Source organism: Mandrillus leucophaeus, unplaced genomic scaffold, assembly GCF_000951045.1.
Source record: "Mandrillus leucophaeus isolate KB7577 unplaced genomic scaffold, Mleu.le_1.0 Scaffold86, whole genome shotgun sequence".
Classification (NCBI taxonomy): Eukaryota; Metazoa; Chordata; class Mammalia; order Primates; family Cercopithecidae; genus Mandrillus; species Mandrillus leucophaeus.
In genome coordinates, this window is record NW_012109363.1 from 3,554,042 (window position 1) to 3,567,873 (window position 13,832).

General features: G+C 35.3%; 1 protein-coding gene across 1 annotated transcript in view; it reads left to right on the forward strand.

The window, feature by feature from the left end:
* The window catches only part of ADAM28 (ADAM metallopeptidase domain 28), a 72,894-nt gene extending 59,379 nt beyond the window's left edge, over positions 1–13,515 (forward strand). Inside the window, exons 19-22 of the mRNA XM_011968830.1 lie at positions 4,427–4,535; positions 5,778–5,856; positions 6,509–6,574; positions 8,952–13,515. Coding sequence (XP_011824220.1) covers positions 4,427–4,535; positions 5,778–5,856; positions 6,509–6,574; positions 8,952–8,972 — 275 coding nt within the window. The 3' untranslated portion in view covers positions 8,973–13,515. The remainder of the gene's footprint in view (positions 1–4,426; positions 4,536–5,777; positions 5,857–6,508; positions 6,575–8,951) is intronic.
* The last annotated feature ends 317 nt before the right edge of the window (positions 13,516–13,832 follow it).

The following is a 13,832-nucleotide window of genomic DNA, read 5'->3' on the forward strand; positions in this document are numbered from 1 at the left end:
TGGGAAAGTTTTTCAAGATTATTCTCTGTATCATAATATAAACTTTTTAGCAATGTTAATTCTCTTGTTACTCATAGTGACATTTAAAAGTATTCAGTAGCGTTTTTATGTCTCTTTGAAAGATTTTTTTATCCCAGTTGGTTTTCTGTTTCATAACTAGTTTTTTTGCAGTCTATATTTTAATTGCATTAAGAGTACCCCAAATTTGATTCTTTATATTCTTTTTCTGAAACTATACATTTTATGTATACTTCTACTTCTATGTGTTATTTTATACCTAATCTTTTGATTCGACTGACGCTTTTTCTTCTTTAGTTATAATCCAGTAAGGTTGAATTAATTCTGATAAGCACTGTTAGAAAGTATTTCTCAAAATTTTTAACTTGGAGGACTAGTGATACAAATTTACAGTATATTACATGAAATTTGTATTTTAGCAGGATGAGGAGGTAGCTGGAGAAGTTCAAAATACATACAGTGGAAGCTTGTCTCAACTCACTGTTTGTTGAAACCACTGTATCAGAATTCAACTTTATCCCCCAAGCCTTGTTTTTTTTCAGGGCATTGTGTTAGTGGGTTCGGTGCCCTTTCAGTGCTATTTCTTATCTAACCGTCAAGAAAAGCCTCAGATAGACTGAGGAACATTTCCTAGTTCAGAAGTGTCCTTGTACCAAGAAGACAGACCCTAGAGGACAACAATTTTTACTATAGCTAGGGTCCTAAATCTAAACTTGAATGGGAAAAAATTACATTTTTATTCTCATTAAATTCTAAAGTTTAGAATTTTCTACAATTATGGGAATGTATGGCTTATAAACCATAATACTATTAGCAATATTCCATGACTTTGTCACCAATATAAATTACAAATACTTCAATATCTCATTGCAGTTGTTGGATGTATCTCCAATTACCACATGAGTATCATTTGTTTGAAATTTTGGTAGTTACTGATCCACTGTTAGAACTTATTATTTCAGAGGTTAATAAACACATACTTTACTATATCATGAATTGTTTTATGATATTTTGACAACTGTATCCCACCATCAGTAGCTTCCTTTAAGTCTTATGCCTTTTATGAATGAATTTAGAAACACTCAGAAAAGGGGTTTATAGACTTTATCAGATTGCCAAAATGATTTGCAGTATAACAAAGGTTAAGACCACTGCCCTACAACATGACCATACACAGCCATTGGCTTTCAAGATTATTAACACCATCTTTTTGTTTGTAAAATATAATAAACATGTAAATATAAAGGCAAACCTGATGATTACAAAATGAACATTCATGTAATATAATAAGGGCCAAGAAATAGACCCAGACATCTGCTTTCCTGCCTCTTTTCAGTCTGAACTCCCCTCTTTCTCTAAGGGTTGGCCATTCATCTGTCTTTGATCATAATCATTTTGTTACTTTTCTTTGTAGTTTTGTTTCCTAAATACACATCCTTAAACAACAACTTTTGGTTATATAATTCCATGTATATAAAGTTTGTAAACACAGGAAACACAGCTTCCCTCACTATCAACATCTGTCACCAGAGAGGTACATTTGTTACGTCCATAAACATACCCAGACACATCATTATCACCAAGTCTTTAAAGTTTGTATGTATGAAATTTTTCTATGCTCATTTTCTTCTTTTTCTCTACCTTATGCTTTCAATATCATCCATTCTAGTGATTGGATTAAGGAAGTCCACTAGTTCTCTTTCAAGTTTCTAATAATTCTATCAAATACTTCCTTATTTATTAAAATGTTTTCCCCTTTATTAGTACTGTCAAATAAATCAATTGGTTTGTGAACATTTATCTAACTTTGCAACCTTTGAATAAACCTAACTTAGAAATAGTATCTTTTTTATATATTGAAGGATGTTTACTCTTATTTTATACTCTTGGGTGATATTGGACTGTGATTTTTTCATATTGAAAAAATTGCTGAATTTTGGTATCAATGTTATGCTAGTCACATAAAGTATATTAGAGAGTGTTCGTTTATATTCTCTGGAAGAATTTGTATTTTTTTTGCTCTTAGTTTATATTCATGGTTCATAATTGGACTGTTTTTTTCATACATGTGTTCTGTAGTATTCTCCAGATATTATGTATAAAGTTTATTAATTGTCTAATATATAAATTAATCCTGACATTGTTTGTTTGTTCAACCAATTACTGTGCTAGGAGTGTTAAAATACCCCCACTATAATTGTGAATTTGATTACTACTTCTGGCTCTATCAACACTTTTATACTTTGAGAGCATATTATTATGTACACACAAGTTTAGAGTGTTGCATCTTCCAAATTAATGAACAGTGTATCATTATGAAATGGTTGTGTGTCTATCTAGTACACTTCTTACCTTTGAGAATCTACAGTTCCTGGAGACCATAGAGCTGTAACATATTTCTTTTGGTCTGTATTTGCACTGGAGTAACATTTTTCCATATTTTTATTTTTATCCTTTCTGAATCATGCTTTAAATCTGTCTTTGTTTTATTAAAGAAAGCATGCACATATATTTTTTAGTAGTACTCACATCTTTGGTTTTTGTTTGTTTAACTGAGGTACATAGTCCCTTTAAATTAAATGTAATTACTGATACACTTGGGTATAAATCCACAATTATATAGTTTCTATTTGTCTTTCCTGTTTATGTTCCCTTTTCTCTCCTTTCTTATACTTACTGATTCTATTATTTTATTAACTTGGATGTTATGCATTTCTTTTATATTTTAATGATTATCCTGAAACTTCCCACTTCATTTGCTTAAAAAACAAACAAACAAACAAAAACACTTTCTTTTGTAGAGCAGTTTTAGGTTCACAGCAAAATTGAAGAGAAAGTACAGATAGTTAGCATATACCCGGCACCTCCCGCTCCTGAACACCTTTCCTCACCATCAACATCCCCCACTCCCGTGGAGTATTTGTTGATGGTAACAAATATTCCATAAACCTACATTGACACATCATTATCACGTCAAGTCCACAGTTTACATTAGGGTTTGCTATTGGTTCATTTGCCTTTCATTTCTTTCTGCATTTCTGAACTTCTACCTAGGATTATTTTCTTTTCCGTCTCTCTGGGTTCTTGACCACTCACTAATCTCTACAAAGTAATTTTTTCTAACTTTTAAGTACTTCTATACTTTCAGGAAGCTTTTGTTTGCAAAAAATTTAAAGATATTTTTAGTGGGCAGGTTGGTCTCAATTTCCTAATCCACCATTACCAGAAACAAGAAGAGGCTGCACTTACTCTTCAGTGATTTCTATCTTCACCTGCAAACCTTCCGTTATTATACTTTCATCTGTCTTATGCCCCAACTTTAGTTAGCTCTTTTCAAGTTCGGTGTGTTTGTAAAGTACTGCCAAATTCCCATTTATTTCTCTGCTAATATGTCATTCTTCTGAAAATACAGTTCTGACATTTGTGCAAGTAAGTGTGTATTTTTCATTCTGAATATATCTACATGATAACAGAATGCTTCATGTTTTATTTTCCTTTGACTTTTTGGATTGGAATCTTGTGGAGGGTGGAGAGTAGTGAATATTTGAACCAAAGTCATTGTCTTACCTAGAATTCTGCTTCCGATGTGTCTACCTCTATCTACATGTGTGTGTGCTCAAACTTGTGAGCTTTTCTTGCATTTATACAAATATTCACCTTGCTATTGGTTGGCTGATTTCTGTAAAAAGAGAATGGTAACTGTTGGCATTACTCTTCAATCTTTTACCTCCTGGTCTCTTGTGGCTTCCAATTATTGTAAGAGAAATGAACAGTTGAGAGCAAAAGATTGAAGTTATATGCATTATTTAAATTTGTCATTAAAAGAAAAAACACCACGAGGGCCCAGGAATATTTGTTTAAAGCATTTCCTCATTCTCAAGGTCACATAACTTCCTTTCTGTCTGTAATTCCAGTGTAGACCAACATCAGCGAAACACTCAATTATTTGTGTATCAGTTCTCTTAGTCACACCTCAGCTTCTTATTTACTACTGACAGGAATGTATTTTCAAAGTTTTAGTTTCTTTTTCTCTGTTTTATTCCAAGACTGCTTTTCAAAAATGTTTCATTTCTTTTTTGCTATCTTCCTTACTGTATATTCTCTTCTAATCTCCCAGCTCATTTTCCAGTTGTTACAAACATTATCCCTTCTAAGTATTCTCAATATTATGATTTTTAAAACTTATTTCATGTTAAATGTTTCCTATAGAATTCATGTATATTTCTTCTATCTAAATATTAATGTAATTGCCTAATCAAAATACATTTTCATTTTACTGGCTATGGCAATTTATGCTCATTAGAGAAAAGGGTAGCTGGAATGTGTGCAAAGTAAAGAAACAAGGACTAGTGTGATGTGCAGATGTGTGTTTCTGTAGTTCTCAGCGGGTCCCTGTTCTCTGCTGCAGACTTCTCCATTGTGGTTGCGGTGTTGTTCCCAGTGGCAGTCATTTCTCTGGTGGTTGCTATAGTAATCTGCCAACAGAGCTCCAGAGAAAAGCAGAAGAAAGATCAGAGGTGATCCTTTATCTTGTCTTGCTGTAGGGACTCTTTGACCCTTATTTTACTTTAAATTCAATGTATAACCTACCCTTTGAAATTGAATTGGTTTACTTCTAATATTCAGAAATACATGCAGATACAGCCTTTTTGGACCAGAAGCTGAGTTTCCCTTTAACTGGGAAATTCTTCACATCTAGAAATGTTTTTCCTTCTGTTAGTCACCATATTTATAATTAATAATAAGAGATATTAACTCTCATAATGATGGATTTTTGAATTTATTATAAAAATATCTACCATTAATTGATCACTATATGATAAGCACTGTGCTAAGCACCGCCCCCTCCCCTTTTTTTTTGTTTTTTGAGATGGAGTCTCCCTCTGTGGCCTGGGCTGGAATGCAATGCCGTGATCTCAGCTCACTGCAACCTCCGCCTCCCAGGTTCAAGCACTTCTCCTATCTCAGCCCCCTGAGTAGCTGGGATTACAGGCGTGTACCACCACACCGGGCTAATTTTTGTATTTTTAGTAGAGACAGGGTCTCACCATGTTGGCCAAGCTGGTCTTGAACTCCTGACCTCAAATGATCCACCCACTTTGGCTTCCCTAAGTGCCAGGATTACAGGTGTGAGTCTCCACACCCGGCCCTGTGCTAAGCCCTTTGATATCTATTATCTCATTTAAATGTCACAAGAACTTCATAAAGTAGTTATTAGTTTCATTTTACAGATGAAGAGTGTTTTACGTTAACCCTAACACAATTGTGCAAGGTTAGGAACTTCACATTTTGATGGATGTAGAAACAAGCTCAGAGAGATTAGCAAACATGCTTTCAGTCTTGCAGAGTAAGTGGTGGAGCCTGGGTTGGTCTCACAAATGTGATTCTAGTACCACAGTGTTTTTGGGTTTTTTTAGTATTTTTAAAGAAAGAATGATTTATTTACCCATGATGAGTTTAATATTGAATATGACATTAACAAAACAATTTAGATAAATTTGGATTCAACACTATCATTTTTAGAAGTCAGGATCTGTAGAGAACAAAAAGAAAATGAGTAGTGATTATGAATGACAGGGCAATGAAGGAGGCTGACAGGGAAGTAAAAACTGAAAAATGACCCAGAGAGCAGATAAAAACCCAGGCAACAGGCAAGAAAGACACAATGGGAAAAAGAAGCTGGGAATCATCTACTGAGTTTCCCTGTCATGCTGACGGAGCTGCTAAGTCAATTGATACCACATGTTTCTCTCTTACAGGCCACTACCTACCTCTGGTACCAGGCCACACAAGCAGAAGAGGAAACCCCAGATGGTAAAGGCTGTTCAACCACAAGAGGTGAACTACATAGTTTGGGCTGTGATGACCATGGCCGCACTTTGCATTTCTCTCACACTCTTATCCTGACTACCTATCCTTTCTACCCAGCAGTGTTTTGCAATTCCACATTCAGAAGTGTCTCCTTTGCCTTTTATTAAATGCAAAAGAGAGTCCCTAAAATGCAGAGCTACTTTGCTGGGGTTCATGAAATGCAAACAGAATAAGGAGAACAAAAAGGGACATACCAGATGTCTGTCTGTCCCTGTCTCTCTGTCTCTGCCTCTTTCTTTCTCACACACACACACTCCCTCTTGCTCTGACTCTAGGTTATTTCTTTGCAAATTGACTAATAGATCCAAAAATATGTATGTCTGTATGATAATACATGTAATATTTATAACCCAAATGTCCTACTCATGTCCTGTAAATTTAAAGATTTTAGCTGAAGTTGGTTAATGATAACATTGGTAATCCTTTTTTGATGACAACTTCTCATTACAGCTCTGGGAAATACTTCTATGGAATACACCAGCTGGACCACTGTGGTTTTCTATCTGGTCTCTTGGTGTCAGCTTAGTTCCAAGCTTCCATGCCTTGAAAAGTCTGCTTCCTTAAAAACTGTGCTTATGAAACTAATGGTTCATTTTGAAAGATTCATTCTTCTTTTCAGATGAGTCAGATGAAGCTCCATGTGTATGATCTGCCAGTAGAAGGCAATGAGCCCCCAGCCTCTTTTGTGAGTTTGCAACTTCTCTTAAATATCACCCTAGTTCAATCTCCAGGAAATGTCGGTGAAAGTCATAGCCCACAGCACTTCATTATTTCTTCAGGACAATATTGAAATCTATGTGAATATTAATATAAAATACAAATTCTTCTGCAAAATAGTTTGAAAATACAAAATGTGAACATGTACGCCACTCCATGCCAACTTGTGACAAGAAGAGGGCTAATCTGGTTAATAGAGTACCACTGTTTTCATCAGCTCAGGCTGCTGTAACTAAATTATCATAGACTGAGTGGCTTAAACAACAGATATTTACTTCTCACATTCTGGAGACTGGGAAGTCCAAGTTCAAGGAGCTGGCAGATCCGGTGTCTGGTGAAGCAGCCTTCTGGCTTGTAGACAGCTGTCTTTTTGTTGTATGCTCACATACCAGAGGGAGAACATCTCTCTTGTGCCTCTTCTTATAAGGGCATTAATCCTATCATGAGAGCTACACCCTCATGACCTCATTACTTCCAACAGGCCTCACACCTCCAAATACCATCATTCTGGGGATTAGGGTTTCAACATACGAAATTGTGGGGTGACACAAACATACAGTTTATAGCAGTCATCTTCATCAGATACCTACTGGCATTGGACTTAGGTCTCAATTGTGTATGTGCAACTAAATGAAAGCAATCAAACTCGTATGTTTACAATATTCTCATGGGTGGGGTCACAGCTTCTCCATTTCTGAAAATGATATAAGCCTTTTCATGCGCACCTATTTTCAGGACCCAATCTTTGAATTTAATTTTTTTATCCTTTTACTAGCTAATTACAAAGCCAGATTTTTCACCACCTCCAATTCCTGCACCTAGATCATCTTCTTTCCTTGTAAGTATCAGGTAGTCACTGGTGAATTTTTAATGTCTCTTCTGCTCATTGTGAATGCTGTCTCCAAATGCATGGGTTATTTATCAGGATGTGTGCTCTTGAGGTTCACTGGAGATATCACAGCACATTTGTCCCAGGGATATCTAAAAAAGCAAGGCCCACTAACTGTCTATAAATTAGTATGGGTATTGATGTTTCATTATAAAAGCGTTACTGTTATGTAATTATTGAGAAATGATAAATAGCTCTGCTGTGTGAGGTAAAATGTCTCCTTCAAAGATTCATTTCTAGATGCTTATTTAAGAGGAGATAAAATTGTATTATGTGATATTTTACATTATATATATATTATAGATAGAATAAGGCCTATTATTAGTCATAGTTTTCTGTAGGAGGTAGGGTATGAAAAACAGGTGATATAGAGGCCAACCTGGAATAAAAGTCAGGTGCTCATGAAGTAAAAATTGCAGTACATTTACTCCTTAAATGGCTCCTGACCATGTTTCTTGTACTTGGTATTCTGCTGTGGGTAAACAAGAAAGACCAAAATTTAAGGTTTTTATCTTTCAAGGAATTTCACATTTTTAGTGAGAAAACAAGTCATGTAAAAATGGAGTACTTGATTCCTCAACTGTTACTTGTAGTATCACCCAAGATGAGTGACACTGACAAGAAAAATATGGTGAGGAGAAATTCAGTGGGTTCGGAGTGGTTAAAGTAGGATGAATATTCATTGATTGAGTAGTTGGAATTTGAACTGGACCCTGAAAGTTGGGGAGAATTTAAATGAGTGAAGAAGAGGTAAGAAATAATTTCATCAAGGAAATAAATATAGCCAAGATGGGACAAGCATAGCATTTCTAATGACATACCATTTTTATAATTAATGTAGCATAAAGACACAAAAGCACTTCCCTCTACTCTTTTCAAGGATAATTGAACATCTACACCTAAGGTGAGAGATCTATAGGCAAATTATCTTCTTGTATTATCTCCTACTATCAAGAAGAGAAGGCCCACCTGTCTTTTTAGAAAAAATTTACTAAGAACAGTATCTGTATGATTTGGAGATGGGTGCTGACATGAATGTCTTCCTTCTGAGTATGGCCAACAATTAAAAAGAGAGAAATTAGAAGGGCCTCAGCTAGAAAGCTATGTAGACACCAATATTATTTATTTTCTCAGAAATATTCCGTAAGGATGAACATGAGAAGAAACCTTCTATAGAGTTAGTATCCTATAACTCTCCTACCTAATATGGAGAAGGTCCCCTACACCTTCTCCATATTATGCTAATTACCAGATAGATATTTAGAACTTCATGTGGTGTTTTTCTCACTCCCTTCCTATCCTCTCTCGTTTCTGCTTCATTTTTGCTGTATCAAGTGACCTATGAAATAGAAACTGACTTCAGATAATTAATTTTAATTTCTTCATAGTTCAGTTTCATAATAAATATCTAAATTTTTGAAGAAAGTTGATCATTTAAAAGTTCTGTCTTTTTTAGGACTCAAATCCAAAAGCATGAGGCAACAGCTAAGCAAGAACTGATGGCTCAATTATCAACTTGGAAAACTGGAAAATCTGGATGGCAGAGAAATACACTTATTTTTCACTAGTATTTGCTCTTGACTCAAGAAGGTTAATATTTTCTGATTCATGTTAGACTTTGAAGAGACTAAAGAGAATTTTCAAGAGGGGCATATGCCTGAGAACCTTTGCATGAGTTTAAAATTTCAATTATCCATTCTTATAAGAAGGAAAATGATTGTAAAGAAATATCTGGGAAGTTAAAATCTTTAATAGGAATTGATTCATTCTCTAATGAAAACAAAACATAAAAACATTACACTAATCTTGGAGGAATAAGAAAAATTGTACATCCATTAAATGAGCAGCAACATCTTGATTGCTTTAACCATTAACTTGTCAAATTAGAATCTCAGCTAAGAAAATGATGTAAACATTCTGTTTTGTGGATCTCTTTCCTACATTAGCTTCTGAAATCATTATTAGCTATACCATTTGAGGTTTTCTACAATTTAGTAAAACTATGAATTAAAAAATGTTTTATCATATATATTTGTATAATTAATTACTGGCATGGTTAAAGTGGTTTTCACTTTTTAAATGGAGAAAATTTTAGTTAAATTAATCGGATAAACCAGAGGTTGCAAACTGGTGACCTGTAGGCCATGTTTGCACTGCAAATATATTTTATTTGGTCTGAATGATATTGGACACATAGTACTTTTAAATGTTTTGAATGTATTGCTAATATTTAAAAATTGAGAGATCTTGCATAAACATCCAGATTCTCAGCATTGTCAGATGTAATCAAAAAGTAATCCAATGCTTTGTCAACAATAGAATTACATTGCCCATAGCAACCGTCAGCTTAGTTGATGGGTAACATAGCAAACACTATTGGTTGCCTACCAAATAATCCCCTTCCTTCCTTGCTTTTAGAACCCTAATTTTGTTCACCTGGCCACTTCTAGGAAAAAATATCTTATCTCCATTTCATGGATAAATACCTGTCACTTTAAGTCAATTATAATAACCTCATTTTTTCCTTGCTAGTAGTTGACTTGGAGATGATTTTATTCCCCCTCCCCATGCCCTTTTTTTCCTCAATAAGACAAGAGAGGAATTTGTTAGGACATTTCTGGCAAAGTTTTCCGGATATGGGCATCTGAATACTCTACCTGGTACTGCTGCACTCCACATTGTGATTATGAAGGCTGAAGATAGATAGAGCAGAAAGATGAAAAGAATAAAATCTGGCCTTTCAATGATGTCATTGAATTGGTAGGTAGATTAATGACTGCTGGAGTTACCTCACACTTTCTTGGTACTCCTTGTTATATGAGCCATAAATTTTCCTTGTTGTTTAGGCCATTTGAGTTGGATTTTCTCTCATTTTTCAACAGAGATCATCCTAACTGGTAAAGTAGTTATTTCCATAATCAGGGAACATGTTTTAGTTCATCTTCACAGCTACAGTTTTTCTTGTATTTGTCTGCTTCACCAATTTCCATCACTCACCTCGTCCCCACAGGCCTGTCTCTTCATGAGGAACTTTATGGTTCATTTACCCTTGCAGTATGAGGTTCTAGATGAGTTCACTCTGCCCTCAAAAGTGAATCTCAATCCTCAGGAAATCAAGAATCCACTGATCAAATCACTGTCAAGGATAGAGGTTTTCTTTCCATGTGGCATTTGCACAAGAACAACTTAAAAAGTAGAGCTTTATCTGCCCTGTGATGTTTCAGAAGACTCTCCCCTGACCCGGAAATAAATCCTTATTTCCTGGAAAGCCATTGTGTACTTGTGACCAACTTATGAGCCTTTTCTGTGTGTGTGTGTGTTTAACACCTGTCCCCAGTAATCGATTCATATAATCCTTTTTTATACTGATGGAATGGAAATCTTAAACCTGTGAATCCTCAACAAGCCATGTACTATAACCCAAGCAAAAACTAAACCATACACTCTCAAGCAGTGGCATGTGAACATTCCTGCAAGTTCCTAAATGATGTCACCAGGTCTCTGATGCAGATACATAATTCCTATTTGAAGAGAAATAATACAGTACAATGACAGGAAAACCGGTATTTTATCATGGAACTGTGAATCCAAGTCCTACAATGTTTCCCTTTCAGCTGAACTGCAGAGGAGTTTAGAACAGACTTTGATTTCATAATACTGTTTCCACACTTACGACCGTAACTTTCTAACTTTAAGGGAATTCTGCTTATTTGACATTTAGCCACCTCAGATATGCCACCGAACCTGTTTTTATCATTATTTTTACCTTCTCTACTTTAAAACAGTAACATTATTAGGTTAAATTGTGTTTTTATCCAGTTACTCTAAGACTAAGATACCATAGTGTTTGTCTACTTATTATAACTCACCAAATTGCTGCTTTTATATGGGCTTTGGGAATGCTTTTAGCTTTTAATAAAATAATGAAGTATGCATGAAAAAAAGCAAATTTTAGTTGTTTGCAATCAGAATATGGAAAGGGTTATTATTATAATTAAGATTTTACTATTCACATTGGAAATCACTACTATGTGTTAAGGAATTGAAGGTGGCCTCTGGCTAGCAGCCATTAAGAAAATGAGCCCCTGAGTTCAATGACCCATAAATGAAGTTAAGTCTGCCAAGAACCACTGAATAAACTTGGAATTAGATTCCTTCCCAGTTGAATCTTGACTTCAGCCTTGTGAGACACCCTGAAATAGAGGATGCAGCTGAATTTGTCCAGATTACACACCCACAGAAACCGTATGATAATTAATATGTGTTGTTTTAAGTTATTACGGTTTGGAGATATTTGTTACGCAGCAATAGACAGCTGACACAAGGAAGTAGAGAACAAACGTTTTGTATTAGTCTGTTTTCACATGGCTATAAGGAATACCACGTGAGACTGGGCAATTTATAAAGAAAGGAGGATTAATTGACTCAGAGTTCCACATGGGTGAGGAGGCCTCAGGAAACTTACAATCATGATGAAAGAGGAAGCAGGAACATCTTACATGGTGGAAGATGTGTATGAAGGAGGAACTGTCAAACACTTATAAAGCCATCAAATCTCTTGAGAATTTACTATCACGACAACAACATGGGGGAACCACCCCCATGATCCAGTCACCTCCCACCAGGTCCCTCCCTCAACATGTGGAGATTATAGCAATTAAAAAAAAATGAGATTGGGGGGATGGGCACAGAGCCAAACTATATCATGTTTCAAATGCTCCAGACAGGTTTAGGTATAATTAACTATATTTAATAGGCTTTCATCACTGCAAAACTTTTTTTCCTTTCTTTCTGTGTCTCTAGTCTCTTCCATTTGTTCTCTCGTCTTTACTAGCACCGAGGATTCGCTTGAAATCTCCAATAGCCAGTATTCTCATTTATCATATTCTTTCTCACTTTGTGTTTCCTTGGTATTTTTGGGTAATTCCTTAAGTTTATCTTCCAAATTACTGTTTTTTATGTTCTGTACTGTCAGTCCTCCTGTTCACTAATTTCAAAATTTATAGTTGTTTCTCTTGTTTACTTAATAACATTCTCTTCTTTCCTATCAGTTTAATTTTATAAAGGCTAACCAATTAACTGTTTTTAACTTCCATTTCCAGATATCATTTTAAAAATTAAAGCAAAATGTGTATAAACCTTATTACTGCTTCCCAGAGTAAATGTTTTTCAGAAGTACATGCTTTCTCAGCCACTTGACTAGTATGTTCCCCATCATTCAAAGACACCCTTATTTCTTAAGTGTTACATTGCTATTTTTCAGTTGCTGCATCCAATATTATTAATATCAGGCTTTTAATATTCTTTCATTATATGTCTTTGTTCATAGAATCCATCTCTTGAGCGTAAGTTAAATAATATGCATTCACTAGTATCTGAATGTAATATGGAACAATATGGAAATGGTTGGGGTGATAAGCAAGTCTTGCATGTTCTTTTCTTCTCAATTTTTTTCTCTCTCCAAAGTGGGCCAATGCAAGACTGGCATAGCTGTGTGGAGATACTGAGATCCACCTTGTCAGGGAAGATCCTAACTCAGGAAAAAGCACCTCTAACAAAATCTGTAGCCACATTGGTACACTTGCCCTTGAATTCACCTTGTCTTTTTTGTGGCTTCCATAAAAAGGCCTTCGCTTGACAATGTTAGACACTTTTTAGCAACTAGGCCTGGGTAGTCTGCTACAATGCCCAACACTAATACAATATCACTATTACTGTTAGTAGTATGCTAAGCAAATACTATTGTTATAAAAAAATTCCTAAGCATGAAAATTATGGTATATAATTTATTGTGAAGGCAACTTCTTGTGAACATTAAACTGTTTATCTCCTTCACCTCATATTAAAGTCCATACTCTTGGGATATATCTGACATCTCAATATTAAATGACTAAGATGACTAAGTTGTTTATGTTGCTCCCACCTCACACAAAGTTAAAACTATTTGTTACTTTAAATAGTTTGACAATGTTATTTTAAAATCTGGACAAATCACAAATGTAAAATACTTATTTAATTTTCTTCTATGAAAAGATGTATGCTTGGTCAGGCTCGGTCGCTGACGCCTATAATCCCAGCACTTTGGGAGGATCACGAGGGTCAGGAGTTCGAGACCAGCCTGGCCAAGTTGGTGACACCTTGTCTCTACTAAAAATACAAAAATTAGCCAAGCAGGATGGCAGGCACCTGTAAATCCCAGCTACTCAAGAGGCTGAGGCAGGAGAATCACTTGAATCCAGGGTATAGAGGTTTCAGTGAGCCAAGATTGTGCCATTGCATTCTAGCCTTGGTGACAGAGCAAGACACCATCCCCCCCCCCCAAAAAAAAAAAAAAAAA